General features: G+C 41.3%; 1 protein-coding gene across 1 annotated transcript in view; it reads left to right on the forward strand.

Moving 5' to 3' along the window:
• The window catches only part of unc13c (unc-13 homolog C (C. elegans)), a gene marked incomplete at both ends in the record, with an annotated part of 93,635 nt that overhangs the window by 42,181 nt on the left and 30,046 nt on the right, over window positions 1-21,408 (forward strand). Inside the window, 4 exons of the mRNA XM_083900819.1 lie at window positions 4,762-4,851; window positions 6,019-6,147; window positions 12,244-12,377; window positions 14,464-14,549. Coding sequence (XP_083756945.1) covers window positions 4,762-4,851; window positions 6,019-6,147; window positions 12,244-12,377; window positions 14,464-14,549 — 439 coding nt within the window. The remainder of the gene's footprint in view (window positions 1-4,761; window positions 4,852-6,018; window positions 6,148-12,243; window positions 12,378-14,463; window positions 14,550-21,408) is intronic.

Genomic DNA, 21,408 nt, shown 5'->3' on the forward strand with positions numbered 1-21,408 from the left:
CGAGGGTGCACAGTGCCACGCTGCTACTGTGCCAAACGTCCCCTGACTCACACATGGGTGTTTGCACCTGAGCAGCCAAACACTCACACATCATCACGGTTGTATCAAGCTTGTGGCGTTCCACAGCCAACTGTAAGATGACCCTCTGATGTCACACAAAATTCAACGTGTGGCTCAGTGTGCGATCACTTTGGTGCCTTTTTTTCTTTGTCACCGCTCACTGTGTGAAGCCACACACACACACACACCCTGACAGCAGCTGATCCTGCTGTCTGCCTACAAGAGGAAAAACAGAGACCGAGTTAAGAGACAAGTAACTAAATAGTGAGGAAGAACAGTGACTTGAGGGAGACGGATAATGAAGTTGCATTTAATGAGAATAAAGAGGATTTGAAGTGAGGGGTGGATGAAACAAGCAGGGAGGAGAAGGGATTTGGACAAAGAGGAAGAGAGCGGAGACGCTCGAGAAGGGGGAGAGAGAGAGAGGGTTAGCGTTTCCGACAGCCCTGCTTGTCTGACTGTAACACATTCACTGAGACTGGTCACAGAATATCACATTGGCTTCACCTGCCAGCGCTGCCCTGCTGCTCTCTTGTCAAGCCTGTCACAGACCAGAGGTTCTCACACACACACACACACACACTGAACCTGTCCTGGAGACACAGCCTGCCACTCTTGGACAGTAATAAGATTCAGAGCTGGTTCCTCTGCCTCTATATAATCTATATATTCTATATAACTACACTATAATGGCATTCTGAGGGTGATTGAGTTTTCTTTTTTTGTAAAAGAGAGGGCTTCGATCAGCAGAGATGGATCCAGAGTGTATGCCACCGCTCTGCATTTCGCTGACTATGTGTTTCTTCCCCCCCAAAAAAAAACTTTATTCTAATAGCCTCGGGCAGCGCAGCAACACCTTGGATAGCTACTGTGTCCCAGCTGGGATTTGGGTCAGATATAGAATCTCAGTATTCAGAGCATGCTGTGATGGATTTGAGCTGTTAGCTTAGTTTGATATGAAGTGAGATTTGTTCATTAAGCACCCCAGGGTGTTGTACGCTAGTCTTCTAAAATGGGAGTCCGCAGAATCCCGTTTAGAACCTCCTTTAGCAAAGGTTACTTAGTGCAACCACTTGGTTTGTTGCTTAAATTAGAGGAGGTTCTGCAGACTCATCCACTGACAGGAGCAGAGTGTAATAGCTGTTCCATACTTTACCTCCGCACAGCAGGACTGTCTCAGAATCAGCCGCACAAGCTGATAAAGCATCACATAAGCAAAATGTCTCTGGAGGTTATTTCCAAAGGTTTACTGCCGGAAACATATGCCCAGCCTCTCTCGACTATAACAGGACTGATTATCTTCTTCCTGTAGAGCTTACCCCCCCCCCCCCAATACTGATGGACACAAATTCATGTTCCCAGCAGTTAACGTTTACTGATTTATAGCACACGATTACCTGCATTCGCTCACCTGTTGCCTTGATCTGCAACTTCTCCATATCGCAGCGCCCTATATCTGCACTGAGCAGAGTACATAGTTACACCAGACGTCCATTCTGTGTTCCATCACGTGAAGAAACATCACTGGGTGTTAAATATTTAAACATAGTGGTGTTCATACATAATAAGTATAGTGCATATGGGGTTTTATCAAAGCCTATATCATAACACACCCATAGCTGCCTTCAAGATATTCAATTCGGGGCACAACCGCCTTCAGCTCAACTAGAGCAAAACAGATTATTTTACTTGGACCACATAAGCTGATCAACAATATTTCTCCTGAGCCAGGCTCATTTCTTCCTCCCCCTCTGTTAGGTGAAGTGTAAAACAAATCACATTCTATCCAAGACTGAAAGACACTCTTATTCCTATAAGCAGTTACTTCTCTCGAAGTAGCTGTATAGGTCTCACTGTGCTGTCAACATGTATTCAGAGGGACCTTGTGCTCATTAATGCTGTTCATGTTTTTTTTCATCACTCTTGTTTCTCTTCCCTTTGTGCTTTATAAACACTTTGTAATGATTGTTTAGCTGTTAAAGGTGCATTATGTAGAAAATTTAAAGCAACTGGCCATAAAAATCCTCCTAATATGTCACAGAGACTCAGGAATAATGTTCATATAACAAACTGAACTCACCACCAACAACAGTGCAGCCAAAATATTCGCATTAAAAAAAATATTTTGCAGACTGAAAATCATGTTTATGTTTTGAAATCATGTTTTGGCATGTGGCGCCACCTACCGCCGTCTACCAATCATTGCAGTCAGTAGAGTCTCAGCTGCCGAGCAACCACGGGTTGCCAGTTACGTCAGAAAACGAAACCTAAAAGACCTCAGTATTTTGAATTTGAATGCAGTAACCGTTTTTGGCCACATTCTTACATATGGCACCTTTAAGCTTAATTCAACATGTTGGACATTTATGCGCAGAGACGGTAAAGATTCAGGCTGGCTTTACACGGCAACGCTCCCGGGTGAAATCAACAAAATATTTTGTCAGATGTGCCTTTCGTTTAGATGGCGACGGCGTTTTTGGGGCTTAAAAACGCGAAAAAATGACCCACCCTCCAGAGTGGAAATCTTAAAAACGCTCCACCGTCGAAAGGGTTGAAAAAACGCAAAAGTGTGCTCTGAGCTGCTCACGATGGCTCTCCTCACGTATGTGTTGACGTCAGATCCATGAGTCATTTCAGCAATTAAGCTGAGTTAATGTTTTGTTTTTTTTGACTGTTGGCTACTTTGCGCTACTAGAGGGAAGTAGAAGGAAGTTTCAACGCATGCGCAAGCTCCTGGTGTTGTTGTATGGCAGTGCTTCACAGTGCCACCTAGCCACCTGGCATGCATACTACATCAAATTTCACACACCGTGTGCATGCAGATTTCCACCCAAAGACGCTCGTCTAAACGCGAAATAAAAAGTGGGAACGTAACGGCACTTTTTCCGGTTTGTGTTCAGATCGTTGTCGTGTAAAGCCAGCCTCAAACAGGTCAGTAAGTAAAAAATCCTAATATGGTAAAGCCGGTTTTCAGGGCAGGTAGTGGCGTGTTCTGAGTTCTGATTCAGGGGGCAGACAGATCAGTCAGAAAACTGAAACAGCAATCTGAATGACAAGAAAGGTTTTTCAGGCACAATTCAAACCCGAGAAAAATAGTTGCTGAGGAGATTTAACCATGACATGTACACCGCAAGGATACACTGAACAAACTGATAATGAAAAATAACAAGGACCTGCTTTTTACACTGGTGACTTTTATCAGTGTCGATGATGGAGCGTTTGGGTTGACCTCGAAATTTGAGAAGATGTCTTAAAAAGTAACCGAAATGAAAACTTTTTTACAAGTTTGGCAAACTGAAATAAAAACTGCGAGTGCCAGACGAGTGTGCGTGCGCCTTTCCCGCTTTTGTCTGAGCCGTTCAGTGAAGTACATTTTTACTCCGATGCACTTGTCGAAACATCTTGACATCTGCTGATAGAAGTAGAATCCGCCAACGCTCTTTTGCGATCGTCGCCTATTGAAATGAATTTGCAAAGCATTGCGCGGGCCTGTTTTGACTCGTTATATAACGCTGTCAAATTAAAGACAAATCGAAATCAAATAAATAATCTGGTGGTGAATGGTGCATGAATTCTTGCGTACACTTGCACACAGTCTTTGAAGGAACTCTGCTGTAGGTTGTTCCTCACATCTCGGAGAATTGCCCGCAGACCTTCTGTGGATGTAGGCCACCTTTATTCCTTCTGTTTCTTCATCTAACCTCACACATAATGATGTTGAGATCAGGGCTCTGTGCGAGCTGAATATAGTTTTTAGTGACATAGCACAGCAAGAAGCTTGCTGGTTCGTGTCCCGGTCTGGGCCTTTCCGTGTGGAGTTTGAATGTTCTCCTTGTGTGTGCGTGGGTTTTCTCCAGGTTCTTCCCACATGACCAAAAACATGCAGTGGTTAATTGAACAATCTAAATTGCCCGTAGGTGTGAATGTGAGAGTGAATGGTTGTTCGTGAATATGTTGTTCCTGCGAACCCGTCTCTTCGAAATAAAAGTTCCAAGTAGAACCATATAAGCTTCTTCGGCTTGTTCTCATAGGAGAACCCGTTTCGGCTTTAGGTTGAGCCTTTTTATAAAGGTTCCACCAGGAATCCTTTTGGAGGGTTCCAGGAAGAATCCTTTTAAAACCCTTTATTCAGGAAAGGGGTTTTAAAGGGTTCTCTGGATCAAAATGGTTCTGGAACCATTAGTGTTACCAAGAACCCTTGAAAAACCCTTTCTTCGGGCAGAGTGTTTCCTGCCGCAGCTCGGATTGGCACCAGCAGCCCTGCCAACAGGTTGTGGTGAAGATTTCGTTTTATTTCCGGGCATTTCAGGTGTGCTTTACTGAGAGGAGGTGGGAAAAGAAACATGGTTTTTTAGAGCACACAGAGAGTAGGAGAATCAGGATAATGCATAAGACGGTGATGCCTTTCCTGGGGCTGTCAGGGCTTTATATGCTCCCCCGTCACGCTGTTCTGCTCTGCCTGATGACTTCATGGCCCTGAAATAGAGGTTTTCATCAGGGGAGACCTCCCTTGTCCACTAAACGATTAGACAGACAGTCATTTTGTTATGATTGCTGGCGTTGCTCTGTAATCAATTTCAATGTTGTGGCAGATGTGACAGTTGGGGGCGGAGTGGTGTGTGCGACGTTTAAAGGCCGTTTTCGACACCATGTCCTGACTCCTCATGTTGTTCACGTCGCTCTCTCTCACTCTTTCTCCAGGACAATTTCCCTGCAGGAAACCCAGAGCGACTTCAAGATCTCAAGTCCACTGTCGATCTGCTGACCAGCATCACCTTCTTCAGGATGAAGGTACCTTGTGCGCGTGTGTGTTAGTAGTGTTGTATAGGTGGGGAAGAATTTGAGGGGCAGGAGGAGAGCATTCCATCTGAGGGACATTGAAAAATGACACAGAAAAAAAAATCATGATGGAGCGCACACGGTAACCTTTCTGTCTCTCTAAAGTATGTGCCAGTCATTACCTTTCATCAAAGGAATGCTATTGACTGAGTGACTAAAACACCTTCAATACACCGTCCATAAAATCAGCCTCCATTCAATTACAGGAATGAGCCCGGATTGATTTTAGACACGTTCCATATAGGTCAAATCGATTCGGACTCATATTTATTGAAAACCTGTTTCTCTTAACACAACAAGCCATTTAAAAATCCAATGATTAATTGTTGGCTTATTTCTTGACTTGCAGGCAGATGCACTTGCTTTTGTGTAGTGTGTCTTGACCTGCATGATGCATGCTACAGTGAGTCTCTATGTTCAAGAATGCTTCCAGCTCTGTCTTGCTTCCTCCCCTCCCCTCCCCCCCCACAACTGTCTCCCTTTATAAGAAAAGGTTGACTCCATTCAGTTGTTTCGGGGGGGGGGGGGGGGGGGGGGGGGGATGTAGAGCTCGGGCACTGAGGCATAACTAAGATGGCAGCTGTGAGTAAAGGAATGAAAACTGTCACTTTAGGTTACCACGGCTTTCACTCTGTGTCCTGCTCGTGCTGGGTCGCACTGCGTGTATTTCATCGCTGCTCATGCCACAGTGCATGATCAGTGTACAATATACTGCACATAAAGTCAAGTTTAACCACTGACACATCATTTAATTTAAAATAAAGTACACTCTTATAAATAAAAGTGCTAAGTAGCACTATATAAGGTTCTTCAGCTTGTCCTCATAGGAGAACCCTTTTTGGCTCCAGGTAGAACCTTTTTATAAAGGTTCCACATGGAACCCTTTTAAAACCCTTTATTCAGGAAAGGGGTTTTAAAGGGTTCTCTGGATCAAAACCATTAGTGTTACCAAGAACCCTTGAAAAACCCTTTCTTCGGGAAATAGTTTTTTTTTCTAAGAGTGTAACTGATTGGGTTTGCTAGCATCATGTAGACTTTTTGGAGGATTTTATACACTGTAAGACCGAGAAATGAGCACTCAAACCGGAAATGTATATGTGTATGTTTATGTCTGTGCAGGTGCAAGAGCTCCAGAGTCCACCCAGAGCCAGCATGGTGGTGAAAGACTGTGTGAAAGCATGCCTGGACTCCACATACAAATACATTTTTGACAACTGTCACGAACTGTACAATCAACTCCTCGACCAGGTAAACAGCCGCCACGTTCAAGTGACGCATTACTGCCTATCAGCATGTTCCAGTGAATCAATTCTGGCTTGTGTTACACAGGTAAACATAAGAATTGTTACAGCAGCTGCTCTAAGTGTTTGGCTGCCAACAGGCTTCGTATCTCTGTATTTATTTTACATTCCATCATGCAAATGTGTCAATGCACACGTTAATCGACATATACAGGGGAGTTCTATGGGGAGTGCTTGGTCTGCATAATAATTGTCTTACAATGGGGGAAATTTGCAGATCAAGGTAATAAATACTTACCAGAGGACATATATATAAGAAGAATAGAAGTATAGAAAAAAACTTTGAATATTAACATGACAGAAAATAGAATAATGTATTTAAATCAGAACATGGATTCCACTACAGCCCAGGTCAACCTCATTAAGGTTAACTTCCCTTTTGAAGAGGATGTGGTAGTGATATAAATACATATATGTTCATTTCTATAGTCAATATTATTGATGTAAGTGGCAAATTAAGAAATGCATCATTAGCCGTGATTTAATAGTAAATTGTGTTTTGAAATTGTGGTCCAAAAATACTGGTCCATCCGGACAAATCAGCGATGGGGAAATAAATAAATATTGTGTTTTTTAACAATTGATTTACATGGTATTGTTATGAATAGCACGCACAGAATAATGGCAAGCAGCTCGGCATCTCCGGTCTCACGTTATGTGTTAATATGGCATCGCCTTCTGCCTCCCATAAATCCGACGTCACACTTTCCCTTTCAGCGGCAGCGTGCTTTGTATTGACGTGTTACGATGCCGGGAAAAAATAAATTCAATCCAGCATGACTGGAAATCAATAGGCTACATATCATGACGGACGTTACAAAAGGAACCTACCTTATACAAATCACTGTCTCTGCTGCATGTTGCACATAATATAAGCACAAAAACTATGTTTCAGCATGGACGATGTTTGTAAACCATGTTCTGAGCAGCTGGAGGTATAGGTTTCTTTAACTGAGAACTCACAGACAGTTATTGACCTCCAACAGTTGGTATATGTTTTCACTTTTTGTCTGTCTGTCGCAACATAACTCGAAAAGTCACAGACGGATTTGGATGAAATTTTCAGGAAATGTCCGCAATGGGACAAGGAACAAGGGATTACATTTTGGGCGTGATCCGTACATGCTGAGCGCCAGCAGGGTGTATTTTGTAGGCACTGCGCGGCCTTGGTGGAGGTCTGCGCTCTCCAAGTGCTTTTCTAGTTATTATAATATTCCCCAAATTGTTGTCTTTGCTTTTCAATCTAGGTCCCTGGGAACTTTATTAAAAGTTCTTATAAACAAGTTGCTGTAGGTGAGAGTGTGAGAGTGAATGGTTTGGTTTGTTTCATATGTGGCCCTGTGATGGAGTGGTGGACTGTCCAGAGTGTACAGTACACCTTCGATCACCCTATGTCAGCTGAGATTGGCACAGCACCCCCGGGGACCCTCATGTGGAGGATAAAGTGGTAGAAAATGGATGGATGGGTTGCGTAATACTTCAGCACATGAAGAAAATGATTGTGTTCGCACACTCCAGATGCAGACAGTGTTGTTGTTGTTGTTGTTTTTTTTGCAGTGTTTGTCAAACATTAGCTAAACAACTGATAACAAAACAATTGCAGTGATTGCACAGATGGGACATCCTCATTAGACGGCCTACTTAAAAAGACACAGCAAGCAGCAACAAGATGATTGTGCGTTAAGCATTAAAAGGTCCCCTGGAAGCTCTGCATTTACCATATACACCGCCGATGTTTTTGCTCTCCCTGGGTAAATTAATGAGTGACTTATCTTTGTTTAGATTGTACAGCACAGACACATTGAACACACTCTAAGAGGCAATGTTGTGACAGGTCTCTGTCCTATATGGATCAGGTAGCAAGATGTCAGCCAGTTGAATTATTGACCAATGACCGATTGTTATTATTATAACAGATGCAGTCCTTTGCGTTTTAAAATTAAATTAAACGAATAACTAAACTTTAGGAACATGTATTTTTTATGTCATAACATTTCCCAATGTTTTGCATATTTTGCTATCCTGTCATTGAGCTATTGTGTGTGTGTGTGTGCGTGTGTGTAAATGTAACTGTTCAAACTTGCATCATCTGGCCTTAAATTTTAAGCATTTAGTACAGCAACAGAAAAGAACATTGGAAGGAAAGATAGTTAACAAAAGGAAAGTAACAGACTGGATCATTTTGTTTTTTTGTAAACAATATTTTAAGTATTATCTCAGTATTTTACATTATAATAGTTATTTACAGATTGTATTGGATAAAAAGCTCGTAGTTGTTTCAGACACATACCTATATTCTCTTGGACCCAGTCAAGTCCAGCATTTCTTGAAAAGTAATAAGTTTAGATCTGCTCAAAAAGCTGAATAATAAGCTCCCTGTGTTTAAACAGCTTCAGGGCTTGGATGAAATGATCAAACAAGACGGACACTTTTATTAATTACACCTTTGTCCACTGCTATTTCACAGCAGACAGCGGTCTCCATTAATGTTTCCTTCAAGGCAGAAGGAAAAAAGACATCAGAAATCAGCCCAAAAACACACCCTCAACCCCAATGTGGCTGTAAATTATGATGTTTCACATATACTGGGTGACTCAGAGGATAAAAACATTACAGACCCCAATCCTCCAGATGCCAATAATGTCTGAGACTGGTGACAGAACAGCTGACATGTTGGCCAGGCAGGCGGAGAAATCTCCCAGCCACAGTGAGGCTTCTTGCATAACGTGACAACAAAGCTCTTCGGCCTCAGCCTGGGCATAAAATCACTAAAATGGGGAGGGGAGGGAGGGGGTGAAATGGAAATATAGCTTAACACTTTGCTTAATGCCAGCTGGAGAGGGAAGATTTTGAAAAGCAAGGAAATGCAGAGCAGAATTGTAAAGAGGTCAAAGAAATCACGGAAAAGGGCAAAACAGGAAAGTGATCCTTATGGAGCGTGGAGCCACAAAAGAAGATGGTGCATGGCCCAGAAATGCCTGCACATGCATTCCTGAAAAATGTCCACATATTTATGCAAACATGCTGTTACATATGGAAATATGAATGCATAATGTAGAAGCAAGAGGGAGGTTGGTGCACAGGCGGGAGTCGTTTGCTGAGAAGAGCCACGGAGGAGCGAGAGTAACCAACCTCGCTTCTCCTGAGCAAGCAATTCATATTGATCGGTTAAGTATCTCTCTCACTTAGATTATCACATATTTGCCAACAGTACCCCTGTGGCTGATTTAACAGTGTTTTTGAGTGTGTTTCTCAACTTACAGTAGTTTCACTGCACCTTTAAAATCAATTGCAACAGGTTGAGTTCATCACACATTCTCTGAGCACATGATGTTTCAGTCACAGACTGTGTCATTGTGGGAATTGATGAAGTAATGCTGTATGCTAATAATGCTGATTTCTGCCAAACAATGCACATTCACCAGGGAAAAATACAGTACACTGATTAATATTTATGTAAGTGTGCCCATTCCTTTGTGGCCCTAATTCAGTGCAGTATTTACTTAATTCATTTAAATGTGTTTGCTGATATGACTTATAGTTTCTCAATACTTTGAATTTGACTTGTGTTCTTGCTGTACACTCTTAGAAATAAGGGTTCCAAAAGGGCCCTTCTACAAGGGCTGAGGTTCTACCTGGAACCATTTGCTTCTGAAAAACCCTTTCTTCTGTAAAGGGTTTTTCAAGGGTTCTTGGTAACACTAATGGTTTCAGTAAGAACCATTTTGATCCAGAGAACCATTTAAAACCCCTTTCTCGAATAAAGGGTTTTAAAAGGGTTCTTGGTGGAAGCCTCCAAAAGGGTTCTCCTATGAGGACAAGCTGAAGAACCTTATATGGTTCTACGTAGCACTTTTATTTCTAAGAGTGTGTAACTTCAGCACTGAACTGAAATGATAGTTTTGGGGAAACACTTTTTCAGAAAAAAAAAAAAGTATATCTTCACCTGTCTCTGAGTCATGATTGTGAGTGAATAAACCTGTTTCAGTTCACTTGAGGGACTCGATAAGATAGATCAGAGATACATTAAGGTAATTTAGTGCTCCGCAGAGTAATAGGGTTTTAAAGTCTATCAGTTGGAACACAGGAAGCTATTGCAGTGATTTAAGGAGCTTTGGTAATTGAGGACTCTGGCATCTGTCTGGTTGAAGACATCATTACAGATGTCAGGCCAGCTGAAAATAAATGCATGAACAAGATGTCTGTATTGTTAGTTGTTCCAAGAGTTAAGTCTTGGAGTGACAGCGTAGTTGATTTGTCGCTTTAATGCCATAAAGAAAAAAGGTCAAGACTTTTTTTAATTATTATTATTTCCATGCATTTATTTTTATATTTCTTAAAAACAGGACCCAGATACAGACACCGAAGATAACAAACAGTGGCTTTAAGGCTGATTGGGAAAACGTGAAGTCCACGGAAACCACAGAAGAAAAAATATAAACAATTCAGAGACATAGTAAGAACTCCAAAAAACACAATATTGGAAAATCAGGACACTGGAGAACTATAAGCCAAAATAAACCATCAAATTTGAGATGAGGACTGAGAGCACACGTGAGATCATTTGAATACATATGAATCAGGAAGAGACAGTTAAAGGATGAGAGGATGCTTAATAATTTTTGCTTTTAGTGCCCTTGAGGAAAGGTCTGACTGCAGTGAACTATTGACTGGATCTATGGAGTTAAAACATGTTAAGCAGCTTGTAGGCAGAGGCTGCAGCATAATTTCCGAGGTGAAATGAGAGAGTCACAGACTGTGCTGTTTTATTTCTCAGCCATTGTTAAGCACTTCCACTAGTACACACAGTAATGTTGATGATTTACTATTTAGGGTGCAAACATGCACCAAGTGTGAACTGCCCAATACAATCCCAACAAGATTCTGCCTTCTTGTTGCATTCATATAAAAAAAAAAAACAGTGCCTTTTCCATGTATTGTTACATAACTGAAATTGCAAATGAAAAGTACGTCAATGTATTTAATGTTTGTTTGAAATTGAATCCCCTTTTGGAAGCACATTAAATCCTGTGTATGACTGTTGCGCACACAGACGATGATCACTTGTCACAGACTCAGTGATAATCCACAGGATCGGTTTTTTCCCCTTGTTCCTGTGAGATTAAATTCTGTTGCCTCTCGGCTACAGAACATGCAACAGCATTTGGTGCGCCGCATTACCGTATATTTGTTCCGAGGATCAACATCAGACACAAGTTGATTATTGTCGAACTGATTAGAGTGTAAGGATCGTATCGAGGATATATTGAATCATGTCGTAATTTCCCTCTCGCCCTTGCTCTGTGCTGCCGTAAAGTCAATACGCTGAGGGTTGTTAAATAATTCAACCTGAATTATTCAGCGACTGATTAGAGCATGTTTCAGTTTGAGCACAATTCCCTATTCATCAGAAATGCATTTTGCTCCAGCGAGAGTCCCAAATTGTATTGCAGCCTCCTTTTTTTTTTGAGGTATGCCCCATGGCCCATGTCAGTGTGCGTAAATGCGTGGGTGTATTTTTTCCATATAATCGTGTCTGTACACCGAGTACTGTCAAAAGGAGTGAGTTCCGAGCTGTACAGTATGCACACACTCTCTCACCCTTCAGTCTGCTCAGCCTCTGTAAACTTTCTGTGGAACCTGTGCACCACAGTGTGAAAGGCTGTGACAGCTACTTGCTGACTCGAGATCAGTGTAGGGTGAACAGATGGTGGAGTCGGTAAGTGGTTTCATATTCAACACCTCGAAACCTGAGGCGGCAGCGAATCAAATATTTCCGTAACGCTGTGAAAACCCACAACTACATTTAGAAGATACAGGTGTCTTTAAACATCAACGTTACTTCTTGACTGGGAACACAAAAAGTGTACGTGTTTTTTTTTTTTTTGTTGTGAGTAACTGGGAATGATCGCGTCTCGTCAGATACTTCCTGTGACCGTGTCAAAATAAAAAGCCGTGGGAAATCAGCGAGAGTTCGGTCAGCAATAAATCAATAAAGAAATCTTTCTTAATCACGCCATCTTAATTTCCTCCTCCTCCGCAGAGCCGGAAGCAGGAGATTCCCCGTGAGGAGCAAGGTCCATCAATAAAGAACCTGGACTTCTGGCCAAAACTCATCACTCTCATGGTGTCCGTGATCGATGAGGACCGGACAGCTTACGCCCCAGTCATAAACCAGTATGTACTTCTTTACTCTTCCAAACTAAGGTCTGTTGAAATGAATCAAACTGAACATAACCTCCTGCTATGTCAACTGCTGTGGTCAGCAGTGACAATTTTATCCACAATTTGATTTGTTAAATGCTTGAAAACACCACTTTGTAAACAGTTGTTTTGTATTTGTAGGATTGGTGAGATTTTCATTCATGTTTTTGTGTGAGTGCTTTGGTTTGGGAATGAGCTGATAATGAGTAATTGATTGATGCTTCATCATGCTTTTTTATATATATTTCACAATCAATTAAGGTCTAATTGGGCTCAACTATAGTCTAATTATAACCTTATTTGTGTTATTTGTAAAACAATTGTGTTATTTGTTAGCGAGAGTAGGAGTACAGTGTTGTGCCAGAGGGGTTTGAGGTAGCCGGAGAATCCAGCAGTGAAGTAAAGTTTGAATATCATTTTTCTTTTCTTCTATGATATGGGTAATTATACATTAAGTTGCAGCTTAATAAAGTGGAGTGGAGCTTATCCTAAAAGCGATTGTAGCGTACATATTCTCCTGTCATACTTTAACTTCCCACTTCTGGATGATGATTTATGATTCTTATTCCTGAGCTTTCCTCTTGTACACTGTCTAATGTTAGATTTGCGATATTTATGTCCATTTCCTCCACATTTCCCCGCCCAGAGTGCTAGAAACTTTGATATGTTTCCTTGATAAAAACCCAGGACTGAACTTGTTGCCTTTAAAAAAACGAGCTCTACTGTCAGAGGATCGAACAAATTCAATCTGTAGCTATGTTGTGTGAACACAGTTCCATGGGAATCCAGCCAGAAATGTTTTCATGGCATTGCACTGATCTGGAGAATTTAATTTATAAAAGGAAAATATGAAATTGGATGCCACAGCTATACACATGTGAGGGGATAAGAGGCTTTAGGGATTATTGCCAGGAATACTGTGGATTGTTGACATTATTTATTTTATCATATAGAAGTGGATTGTAAACTATCTATAAATGCATTGTAAGTCTGCAGATACTACATTTATTTTCCCATGAACTTTTATTCATTGTCTGCATCCACCTACACTAACCAACACCATGTGGGTGTGCGCCCAGACTGGGGAGGAGAGTCTACCCTCTTAGAAATAAAAGTGCTAAGTAGAACCATATAAAGTTCTTCGGCTTGTCCTCATAGGAGAACCCTTTTAAGCGGTTCCACCAAGAACCCTTTTAAAACCCTATATTCAGGAAAGGCGTTTTAAAGGGTTCTCTGGATTAAAATGGTTCTTACTGGAAGCATTGGTGTTACCAAGAAACTTTAAAAAAAACCTTTTTTTGGGAAAGGGTTTTTCAGAAGCAAATGGTTCCAGGTAGAACCTTAGCCCTTGTAGAAGGACCCCTTTCAGAACCCTTATTTCTAAGAGTGTAAGGGTGATGGATATGTAAAAGGTTCTTTTTCCCCCCAGTTTTCCTTTGGGAACACCCACCCAACTTCTAGGCCTTGTCTTTGCTCCGTAACGTAATCTCCCAAGAAAGTGTTAGAATGTCCTGCGTGAGTGTGGCATGCTTAGGCTTCACTGGTTTCACAGGAGCGTCCTGGCTGAACACACGATTACTGACTCAGTCGAAATCGGAGGACAAATGCGATTGTTGTTGGATAAACGTTGCGGTCTTCAGCAAAAGTCAAACATTTCTGGGGAAATTGAACTTTCTCATTCCAGGGCTAAGTCATTTATAAATGTCCTCCGTTGTTGTCTGGAGATATGGATAACTAAACCACTGACAACACGCATTCAAGGCTTGACTGGAAATCTATAAGCGTTCAAAGTTGTAGATTACTTACCAAATAGGTCGCCACCCTCTGTCTCTCTCCTTTGCTCTGTGATTTCCTCCAGTGCACATCTCCTGTTCCTCCTCAATTTGGCCAGGGCTTTGGAAATTACCTCAAGATGATTATTAAATCATGAGATTCGCCAACCTTGTCTTCCTGCACGTCTGTCAAGTCGTTAGCGATTCAAACGGGGTCCAAGCCATCAGGACGCCCAGTCAAGCTACACAGACGATGAGTCTAATCGGAATCCATTTCAATCCACCAGGTTTCCACAGGAGATGAACGTCGGGAAGATCAGTGCTGAGATCACATGGACCCTCTTTGCTCAAGATATGAAGTATGCAATGGAAGGTCAGTAAATCAACATGCTCAAGGCTGTGCGGGTTTGTAAGTGGATTTATTTAATTTGTAGATTTATAGCAAAATAACAATAGGCCCAGATAACACTTTACAAAAGCTGCACCGCATTCTTATCTGCCGCTTCCTTCCTTCCTTCTCTGTAACAGCACAAGGATGTGGTTTAAGTGCTCATGTGTTAAAACTCCGTGTATCTGTTTATCGTCTGGTGTCGCAGTGTTGTTTATCGCTTGCGTCTGGCTGTGGTCAGCGCCGCTGCCTATTTAGATTACACTTCCCTTCTTTCACTCCATCGATCATGATATAGAAACTGAAACGACTTGTCCCTCCTCCACCTCTTCCTCCTCCTCGAGATAAAAACTTGATCAGTGGCAGAATCAAAAACAGATGGGTTGCTTAGGTTTCATTGTTGGTGTGCGTGTGTTTGTGTGTGTGTGCGTGCAGTGCATGTGCCTGCACTCGTCAACCAGTAAAACAGGGGACTTCGGTGGCGTCACACACCCACAAAGAGGGGACTCACGTTGAACAGGGTACATTTTTCCAGGTCCCCACTTTGTCATGCCTTAAATTAAGCTAAAATCATGTCAAATTTGCTCTGGTGAATTTTTTTTCAATATTACGCAAAGTGGAGACTTGGAAGTGTGTGAGTGTAAAAGCCCAGACTCAGCACTGCTCCTGCAGGCTGGAGCAGGGATTTTAACACTTCATTCACGCACGTCGTTTCTTAACACTTCTCCATTTGTGTGTGTGTGTGTTTGTTTTGGTACCTATTAAGTCCAAGTGCTTGTACTCTGTCCTTTCCCAAAGTCTATTTTTCCACTTTAAATGCATTTAAAAGTTTAAATTTAGTGTGACTCTGACATAATCATCTTTCTTTTGATACCTGACCTTTAATATTTAAAAAAAAAAAGAATTACCAGCATGACGGAGGACTTAAAAAATAAAATGGCACCACATAATAATGCCTCCTTCTACTAACGTCATTGCACACCAGTGTTTATTTTAAATAGAAAATGTGCAAAAAAAAAAAACTCTGATTCACATTTAATATTCTTGTCATCGTCAGTGCTTTATAATTGATGTTGTCGACATGCGTGAGTCAGCAGCAGAGTTTTGCAGAGATCAAGCAACAAATTCCAGATCGGCTCCTCTGGCAGATATAATATCAGTTTTGACTTCAGCCTCCAGCCCCTTATTTCTCCAGCCCATCGCTAAAGGGAGGTTATTGAACGATCTGTTTTTTTCTAGAATAGAGGCTTCTTCATCAAACCCCACTGGATATAAGGATATATGGCAAAGATGGGCAGAGCAGAAGGGGATTAATGGGACTGTGGTTGTAGATAAATGTTAAAATCTTTCTCTCTCGCTATCCAATCTCTGTGTGTGTGTGTGTGTGTGTGTGTTTTACTAAACTAAGCACTACCACTTCTATATCTCTAAACAGCCTTGAGGGATTTTTTTTATCCTACTAGACTAAAAAACATTCATAAACACTACACATCACTCCTAAGTTCATCTAAAAAAAAGTTGCGATGAACACTTATCAACTTCACTTTACAAGACAGTTATTAACAAATAATATACGTACTTAAGTTTCCATTCTGTTCTCTGTTTACCGTTTAAACTGCAAATACAAATGTTAGTAATTCAATCCCAGAGCAATCAAGTCTTATTAGACCAGCGGTGTCGAACTCCAATGTTTTCCCTTTGTTTTACATTGAATGAATCTTTTCACAAAACATATTGTGAAAAACCTGAATATGTTATGTTTAAGTTGACCATTCACACATGTGCAACTTACAGATCACTACATCATCATCTACAAAGGTACAAAATATTTTGTCACAGATGTCTAGAACAAAAAAAATATATAGTATTTCTCATGGAACATGTCAAGATCTAGAAATGATTTTACTACACATCTATGTAGTATTCCTGAATCTGAAATGGGAGCTAATAAAAATGTGACCCCGGGGGACAAATTAGAAATGACTGTATGTATAACTACATAATTACATAATTGCCTCCAGGGCTGGAGCTGTGGCTGATTCCAGGTTAACTCCCTTATGAAGGGGGATGATCAGGCGGACACACGTGGGTTGATTTGGAAGATTTTATTTATCTCAACAGTCTCGGAAACACACCACATATTTACCCCCACTCCATAGTGACTAATGCGAACACTTGCCTGGCTCTTAAAGGGACCGCAGCATTCTTACAACAGTAGTTTACACAAAATGTGTGTATTGATAATACCTGCTATTGATAATCATTGTTCAAACTACTACAATAGTCTCTGTCCTGTGGGATAGCAGATATCAGGTGTCACTGACAGCTTAGACCAGGAGGGGGCTGGGCTATGTGAATGTGATGATACTGTCACTTGGCCCCCAGAAGGTGTGAATAATTGAGGCTAAAATTCTCCCTTAAGCAGTTTGAGTGCCTACATTCAAATGGCCACACCTTCTTCAAGTGTTAGACACATGGAAATATTGTTGGAAAGCTAAGAAATCACACTTTCACAATATGTAAATAACTCAAAATGCCCCTTGGCCTACTTATTCCTGGGTTTCTCGTGGCTGGGCACAAATTAATCTTGTGGGCCGGATTGGACCTTCTGGTGGGCTGGTTCTGGCCCTCGGGCCGTTTGTTTGACACCCCTGTTGTACACTGTTTACACTATTTTATGTTGTCTTATTTTAGACTGCAATTTGACTCCTACCTTATAGATGGGAACCGTATCTCCAGAGGCCATGGACCACTGGCAATGCAGCTTCAGTGACCCTGGGGTTCAGGAGATAACCATTCCTAACAAAATCAGATCAAACCCACTGAAGCAAATATTTTGCGATTGTGTGGTGCTTTATCTTCTATTATCTCTCCCACAGGTGTAGTAACAGTGTTTTCATGCCATTTGTGACCGAGTTGAGCCCGTGAACCACATCTGCTGTATGTTGAGTGAGGTGTGATATTGTATACTCCGGTGACGACAAAGGAGGCAATGATGCGTTTGTAGGAGAAGCGCGGTTGAGGTGACTGAGGTCAGAGATGGAAATGCTGTTTTCACTGTGTGGAAGAGAAAAGGAAGAAATCGCATATGTAGCTTATTGTTCAATTCTATTTTATTTGATTTATATAGCACCATAAATTATCTAAGGACACTTTTCATGTAGAGGACCACATTTTATAATATTACTAGAGATGTATCCTCATTTACACAGCACATACAGCTTTCTCCTGGCCAAACCATCCTGAGTTGCTATGGTAACCAGGAGCCCAGCCTGCACACTGCAGCCTGCTGTAGCTTGATATATTTATGAGATTGCAGTAGTTTGATTGCATAGGGGGTATGTACATTCTATGCATTCCTTATGGTGTTCTTATTTTAGTTGTAAAATATTATTCTCTTTACTGATGAAGAGTGCATGCTGGGCATTGCATCAGGTTTTAATGAGATGGGTATGCATTTCTGGTCGCGTGTGCCTACGAGAGATTACATTGCTGCGTGCGAGCTAATGAGCCATTAAAAAACAGCATGTCTGCGTCATGTGACTGAGGTTTTATCTTTTCCCGGTTGAACATGAATAATTCTTCATATCCACCACAGTGTTGTGAAATTAACAGTGAAGTCTTAGTGGGGGATTTATTGAAAATGAATGAAGCAGCAGTCAACGTTACCAGCACGCTTTGTCTCATACTAGAAATATTGTTGAAGTTTAATTTTTTTCTCTTCTATCATTTGTAAGATTGTGCTGTTTTTTTACGACATGGTCTCCCTGTGAGAAAAAATGGGTTTTGCGATGACGATCTAGTGCAAGATGTGTTTGTAATGGAAAATTAGCAATAATTCAATGTATGAATGTTTTATGTCTCAACAAAAACAAACCACAATTCAACATAATCTATTTCAGTGACATACCATGTAATTAAGAGGATTATCGTAATACAGACGTCTGGCTTAAGGAATTTAACATTGCCAGCATTTAAGGATTGCTATGGTAATAAAGAAAACAACGAAGTCTTTGCCCACAAAATCTGTTATATGAGAAATGATTCTACATCTGTTGCCACAAATAAAACCACAGCTGGATAACACTGACATCTTCAGCTGCCACATTTGTTTGATAAACGGTTTAATTATGAATGGCAATACAGCATTATCATGCTATTAGTGCAGTGTATCATGCAGTGGTAACTTAAGTGGGTTTAATTTTTATATGTTTTCGCCGGAGTTTGTTTGTCTGTTAGCAACATAACTTGAAAAGTCACGGACAGATTTGGATGACATGTCCGCAATGGAACCAGGAACAAGTGATTACATTTTGAGCGTGATCCGTAGGGGTGGATTTTTGGTTTTGACAAAACATCAGCCACAAAAATCTTTCACCTGCACTTTCACATTTACTGGAGTGTGGTTAACGCAAAGGTAGGGACGCTTCCTCAGGGTCGCCATTGATTCATTGCTTTGGACCCACTGTGTAAGAAAAGTACTTGTTTTATTGTTCTTTAATTCCCTTGTGTGATGTTTCGACGGTTCTCATCCCGATAACGTCATATACCGCTGCTCTGTCACGTCCCTCGGCGTCGCCTGACAGACGGACAGGGTAGCCTTCTGTGTCTGAAAGACACGCAGGCTTTCAATTGGCTCAATGTAAACCCACTGGCAGTGCAGTATGAGGTTAGGGTTAGGATGAATATCCAGGTTAGGCTGAGTGGTTATTGGCTGTTGGCTCACACTCACGCTTACCTGTATGTCCTATAATAAATCAGAAATAAGTATAAACTAGATAGATTTGGTAGCATTGGTGCAAATTCGCCAAAAACATCTCCGTTTTCGTCTTCAATCCAAAATGGCGGCCTTCCTGTAGGATTCACAGGACACGTCATCGACTTTTATTTACAGCCCAACCTAATGAACATGTGTACCAAGTTTTGTTCATGTACGTTGAACCCGACAAGAGATGACCTACTAACACTTTATTTGCGTTATGCTTTAGCCCCTCCCACTTCCAATTTTCCACGCTTTTTCACCGAACCTTTTAAATACGTAAAATTTCACCAGGCCTGATGCAGTCTCCAAAATTACTGAGTTTTGGGGTATGTTCAGGCCCTCAAAAATGCGATGATAGATATTAGAGTATATACTGTTTTTCCTTAGTACTGGGTTAATGCGCACAGTGACTTGTTGCAGTGCGCCTGTAAGGCGACACAGAGGGACGTGACAGAGCAGGTAGTATATGACACTTTGGAATGAAAACGGCCTGGACATTTCCTGTCACCACCTTACTGACAAGCCCATAGCCAAGTGGAAAGAGAACTTGGCTTGTGGTTCCTAGAAGTAGAGGATGGGTTAAATGCAGAGAAAGAATTACCCCTAGGGGATTAATAAATTATATACATAAGTATGGGTGTGTGAAAGAGAAAAAAAAACTGCAAAGCTGTGCACTAATGGGCACCACACTTCATGTATATGAAAGGTCAATGTGCTTTATGTATCTATGTACCTTTTAGTGCTTGTGCGTTGGCACAGTGATTGACAATAATGAGGTGGAGTCGAAAAAATGAAGCCGTTCCAGACTGTACCGGCTCACTATTCCTCTGTTCACCATGTCCAGTTTGCTACAGACAAAGTGAAGCGACGCGCGGTGACCTGTTTACATAAGAAGGCACAAAAGTGGCGAGGCAGCTGATGGAGACACCCTGAAGGAGCTGGGTGAGAGTGTCCTGCTTTGTTAAGTCTGTGTTTCTCCATTTCTTTGTGTGCTGTGATTCGACTTGTGCACTTGTGGAAGTTGAGTTGTGCAAGTAGGGGGAAAAAAAATGAGGAAGGAGAGTAAGAGACGTCTGGGTGTGTGCATGCACAGACATGCGTTTATGTGTGTGTGCGTGTGCACATGCATTACTTAATGAAGTCTTTGATGCATCCTGTGCTTCCTGCTCCGAGGTCTTTGGGGCCGGTGCTCGAGCAGAAATGGATGCTGCTATTTTTAGCGTCTCTGTGTGGATCTCTTAATGTGTGAGAAAGAGACCGAGAGGGAGGACGAAGTGGTGAGACAAAACGATAAAATAAGAAACGGAGGGGGGGGAAAAGAGAGACAGTGAGGGAGAGGGATTGAATGTCTGAATGGCTGTGAATGGCAAAAGCTGAACTCACCGCTTCATTCAATTATTTAATACTACCTAAGTGGATGCTGTGTATAATTTTGCACAGACCTAACGATTAAACATGTCAATATTTTCAAGGATGGACTCGGATTTACTTTCAAAGTAATTCCAGCAGATCTCTGGTGTGTACCTTAATCAAAGCAGCACCTTGAAATACACCAGGCTGTGTCCGTTCAACTAACCATCCGGGGTTTTAAATAAAAGAAATAGTGACGCAGTTTTACATTATTGAATTAATACTACATGGTAGTTTAAATGTCGCAGTCTCTGGAGCATGTCATTGAAAGCGAAGTGCTTCAGCAGCCCATTAACTCATATTCAGTTTGTTGGAACAGCTTCACTCCCTAGAATATTTTAATTGAATTTCAATTAATGCAACTGTAGTGGGAGGTTTTGTTTTCACAGAAATATAACGTGTACGTGACTGAGGCTTTGCTGTCGATCTCATGTTGCAATGTGGTGATAACCTGCTCTCCCGCTATTTATCTCCTATTTATGCCTTTTTCAGCATCACAGTGCACACTTACATGCATTTATATTAAGATAAATTAAGATTTATTGCATACACCTTCAGGGTTTGGTTGTAAACATGTAAAAGCCAATTATATTTGAGCGTGAATATGACGTAATATTCATTATTTTGGTCACATTAACAGTAGTTAGTGTCTGCGGGCTGTGGCGTTTTCAC

Source organism: Microchirus variegatus (genome assembly GCF_963457635.1).
Source record: "Microchirus variegatus genome assembly, chromosome: 14".
Taxonomy (NCBI): Eukaryota; Metazoa; Chordata; class Actinopteri; order Pleuronectiformes; family Soleidae; genus Microchirus; species Microchirus variegatus.